Source organism: Otolemur garnettii, unplaced genomic scaffold (genome assembly GCF_000181295.1).
Source record: "Otolemur garnettii isolate 467f Iridium unplaced genomic scaffold, OtoGar3 scaffold00039, whole genome shotgun sequence".
In the NCBI taxonomy this organism is placed as follows: domain Eukaryota; kingdom Metazoa; phylum Chordata; class Mammalia; order Primates; family Galagidae; genus Otolemur; species Otolemur garnettii.
The window spans coordinates 3535712-3540984 of NW_003852434.1; the positions used below are offsets into that span (position 1 = coordinate 3535712).

The following is a 5273-nucleotide window of genomic DNA, read 5'->3' on the forward strand; positions in this document are numbered from 1 at the left end:
ATTAAATATCTGTCTTGTTAGTTGTTCAATACTTGTCCCCTTAATAAATGGGGACAAGTAAATTCCATGAGGGCGGATGTCTGTGTCTTGTACCTCACAGATACTCAATGAACAAATGACTGAATTTTCTATAATACATCTGAAAACACAATTAACATGCAAATCCCTTAGAGCTTTATTCAGGGGGAAATAAATTTATTGAGTCCACATGCTTCTTTTCTAAAATAATGGTGAATAATGAAACTCAACATTCTACTTTTATCATTTTCTTTGCTTTTTTTTCTTTTTTTTGAGTCAGTATTACTTTGTTAACCTTGGTAGAGTTCTGTGGCATCATAGCTCACAGCAACCTCAAACTCTTGGACTCAAGCCATTCTCTTGCCTCAGCCTACCAAGTAGGTGGGACTATAGGCACTGGCCACAACACCTGGCTATTTTTTCTTAGAGACAGGGTCAGGTTGGTCTTAAACTTGTGAGCTCAGGCAATCAAACTGCCTCGGCCTCCCAGAGCAGTAGGATTATAGGCGTGAGGCACCGCAACTGGCCCAAAGTTCTGCTTTAAAAATAATTTTGGTCTTGGCTGCTTCAGACTCAGAGGTACACTACATTCCAACTGCAATTGTCTTCCTTTTCCTAAGGGGACTAGATTATAAGGTTCTTGTGGGTAGTGGAGGTGTCTTACATTTCCCTTCTGTTGTGTTTGTTCACAATAACAAATGCTTAATGTATATTTATGTATGCACACAGTATATATACAACATATGTATTTAGTGAAAAGAAGAAATGACAGTCAAAATGACTCACCTATATAAAATATAGTAAATTTTTATGTCACAACATATTATATGAATAGTTTGTTTTTATCTTCTATTTTATGATACGTATCTAAAATTATACTTAAAATTTACTACCTAAACTTTCTTCCTAGCTAATTTTTTCTAATTCTTTTAGGTATTCCTCAGTATCTTTGGGATGAAAGTAACGTACATGTATCTAACATTTCAATGTTTTTGAAAAGTACTATTAATAATGACAGCACTCTCATTTAACTGCTTAATACCAGGCAATGTGCTAATTCTTATGCATTATTTCATTTAATTTTTATAATCTGTAAGATAAAGTAAAAACAATAAGCTTAGAAAATGCAAGTGATTTGCTCCAGGTACACAGTTTTAAGTGGTGGAGATAGAATGGGACCACTAATTCTGGAGCCTTCTATGTTGCCCTCTGCACTGTTCTGCTGCACAGGGGATATATATACTTCTGTATAAACACTGTCTACCACTTGATCTTCCTAATAACTTTGTGTAAGGTAGATAACAGAAGGCAGAGATTACTGACTCTCTCTTTTTAAAAAAAATGCATATAGTTTTTCATCCTTTATTTCAGAGTAATATAAGGGTACAAACCATAGGTTATATACTTTACACATGACAGGTAAAAATCAGAATTGTAGTTGTGTCCTACATTCGGGGATCACTGTCTCTTCTTTAAATAAAAAACCAAAACTGTGGCTCAGAAGGACTTAAGTCATCTAGCTATAATAATAAGTGGCACAGTAAAGGCTCAAACTCAGGTCATCTGACTCTTAGCAACTCAGGTCATCTGATCCTCATCAAGTGGGCTTTTTCTCCTATAATAGGCTGACAGGGATTATGAAACAAAATGATACAGTTTTGTTTTTAAATTTCTGGTTTGTTGTTGTTCTTTCCTTTTTGTAATTTGCTGCAGAAAAGGATGTCATAGATAGTTATTATATAATATTAACTACACAATGATTAACTAACTTCATAGATAACTATTATAAATTAACTATATGATGATAAAGAATTCTATTTCTGATTTGACTTAAGAAGAGATGGAACACACCAAATAATCAGTATTTACTTAAGTGACATTAATTTTGCACAATGAATCCTTTTTTTGTGCATATGGTACTAAAGAGGAATGAGACAAAATCTTAGGCGTGATGAAGAGGTTACACTGGTGCATAAAATCAAAACAATTAGAACTACACATATCAAATTAACAGAAAAGAAATAAGAACCTTAAAGCTAATTTATTGGTCCAATGTACTGAAGTGCTTGTGGAAGGTGAAACAGAAAACACAACTAAGAGACATTTGCAACATTACCTTTGGATATCTTTTCTTTTGGCTGAGAGATAACAAGTGTCACATCTTCAGGTGCATTTTGCAATATTTCACTTGCAGCATGGTGGCCTACTCCCTCCAGACTCACACTATTCACAGATATTAAACGGTCTCCTATAAATAGACAATTCAGGATTTTCAACAACAAAGAGAAATTCATTCTAAATCTTAGCAATGTCATCCCTTTCCGAGTATTTTTGTTTGGCTTAAGATCCACTTTTGCCATCTTTGCAAATTTATGCTGGTCAGTAAGTGTTTGGAAAATTGCCAAAATGTAAAGTACCTGGCTTTAAGCTTCCATCCAAGTCAGCTGGTCCTCCAGGGGTAATAGAACTGATAAATACCCCTAGGTCCAGTCTTCCCATCTTCTCCCCACCAATAATTTGAAATCCTGTAAAATACCACATTTGAAAAAGATCTTCGTGATACTGATGCTTTCAAAGACTAATGATTAATTCACTTGGAACACAGAAAAGTGGAGATTGTTGATATCAAATATGATTAACAGATAACACATGTGAGATACATCTAGGGTGTTGGGGTTATGGGTGGGCAGCCCGTATTTTGATCAGATGTGGCTGGTGTCTCAATGCCAAGTTTAAGCTAGACTTCTCTATGAACCCTCACAGACCTTCAAGAATATCAAAGTGACTTACCTAGGCCATACTTTGCATCTTTTTTCAGGTTCACCAACGTGATCTCCCTTTCTGGTGAGGACACTATGCTCCATCTTTTGTGTAGTATATCTACTGAGAATTTATAATTTTAAAATAAAATAAACATAATATGTTCAGGCTTGAAAAATTACAGCTTGTTACAATTTAAATGTTAAATATTATTAAGAAATCGCTTGGTCACTTAAAATTTTTATTTTAAGGTTACTGGTATTATTATCTTAGGTTTTTATAGTGATTCATAGACTTAAAAGTGATTATATATTATCCCATTTATTCCTCTTAAACTATTTCCTTTAAAATAAATATATTTCAGTTACATATGATGAAATAAATCTCAGGAGGTTAAATGATTTGAGTGGACTTGGTAAGCTAATACAAGACAGAGCTGAACCTTGCATTTAGGTTTTCTCACTCCGTATCTTTCTGTTACTTCATAACTGACTCCAAATTTGACAGTGCTCAACATATTAAGAATTTTCTTCTAATAAATGGTTGACATTTTTATTTATAATTAGTAAAATATTCTTAGTAAGTTCTTGAGTAAAACAGCAATAAGAAGAAACTGGATCTATTTTTAAAACCTCCACTAATAATGCCCTGGCCAGCACATCTACTCTCAAAGAATTTTCATTTATTTCACAATTTATTTGTGGAATAATCACATGAAGTAAGTAAAGATATTTTTAATAATTGTTTTGCAGATGAGGAATAACAGTCTGTGACTTGTTCAACATTATAGCTAGTGTCATTGCTAGCAAAATGTCTAAAGTCAATAGTTTACAAATGCTAAATAAATAAACTGAATGTCAGCATCAGAATTAGAAGTTACTTTTTCTTACTTCTACTAGGTTTTATATAAAGTAGGCTAATCATTCCCAACTATCTTCGTTTTTCCAAATATCTTCTTAATTAAACCAACAGACATGACACTTAATTGCCATGTTAATAAAGTTAATTCATAGACTTAGCAATTCAAGCATTTACGCACACACCCACACACATTTCTTAATGTCAATCACAATTTGATAATTCAAACAGATCTGTTTGTGAAGGTGGTGGCAGTTGTGGGGAGTAAGTTCAGCATATTCAGAAAGTTTTATCTGTAAACTGAATCTTCAAATTCAACTCTATATGCTTCTCAAGGATAATGAAGATTTCTGAAAGTTAGAGGTTATAGCTTCATTGAAGTGTAAAGCCAGAATTTCCTTAATGCTTCATTTTTTTTTTTGAGACAGAGTCTCACTATGTCGCCCTGGGTATAGTGCTGTGGCATAATAGCTCACAGTAACCTCAAACTCTTGGGCTTAAGTGATTCTCTTGTCTCAGCCTCCCAAGTACCTGGGACTATAAGTGCCTGCCACAATGCCCAGCTATTTTTTGGCTGTAGTTGTCATTGCTGTTTGGCCAGGTTCAAACCTGCCAGCTCTGGTGTATGTGGCTGGCACCCTAGCCACTGAGCTATAGGCGCCAAGCCATGAATGCATTTTTATAGCAATCAAATCATTATGAACAAAGACTTCATTTCTGTATATTTAACATACAACCACCCATGGATTTAAAGTTGTATCAATATGTTATAAAGCAAATAGTACTTTTGTTATACAACATATATTTTTATTTATTTATTTATTGAGACAGAGTCTCAAGCTGTCACCCTGGGTAGAGTGCCGTGATGTCACAGCTTGCAGCAACCTCAAACTCTTGGGCTCAAGAGATCCTCTTGCCTCAGCCTTCCAAGTAGCTGGCACTACAGGCACCCGCCACAATGCCCAGCTATTTTTCGTTATAGTTTTCATTGTTGTTTGGCAGACCGAGGCTGGATTCAAACCTGCCCGCTCTAGTGTATGTGGCTGGCGCCCTAGCCTCTTGAGCTACAGGCGCTGAGCCTATACAACATATACTGATGTTTAAGTAATGTAATTATGGTACTTCATATTCTAGAAATAAAATAAATCAATTTCAGAAAATGATAACAGCAATAATTTCTTCTCAGGAGTGAATCTCAAGCACCACATTAGTGAAAGTTTGCTAGTTTCCCTAGTGCAGCAGTTCTCAACCTGTGGGTTTCGACCCCTTTGTAACAGTGAAAATACATCCTGCATATCAGATATTTACATTACAATTCGTAACAGTATCAAAATTAGTTATGAAGTAGCAACGAAAATAATTTTATGTTTGGGGGTCACTACAACATGAGGAACTGTTAAAGGGTGTGGCATTAGGAAGGTTGAGAACCACTGCCGTCGTGAATATACTTCTATTTTGTTGTTTCTTTTTGACTGAAACTTAGTTACAAGAGTAACAGTAATTTGGTATTTATAATAATTTTATCTATGAAACAGATAAATAGATATTCATAATAACAATAGTAAAAATCACTGAACAATTGTGTGAAAAGCCTTACATATTAGGTAGTCCTAAGCAAAGCCCATCCATTATTTAAT

General features: G+C 34.6%; 1 protein-coding gene across 1 annotated transcript in view; it reads right to left on the reverse strand.

Annotated features, from left to right (window-relative positions):
• The window catches only part of PTPN13 (protein tyrosine phosphatase, non-receptor type 13), a 215239-nt gene that overhangs the window by 54936 nt on the left and 155030 nt on the right, over window positions 1-5273 (reverse strand). The window contains exons 20-22 of the mRNA XM_012805304.2: window positions 2809-2898; window positions 2436-2543; window positions 2135-2266 (exon numbers count right to left, since the gene is read on the reverse strand). Coding sequence (XP_012660758.1) covers window positions 2135-2266; window positions 2436-2543; window positions 2809-2898 — 330 coding nt within the window. The remainder of the gene's footprint in view (window positions 1-2134; window positions 2267-2435; window positions 2544-2808; window positions 2899-5273) is intronic.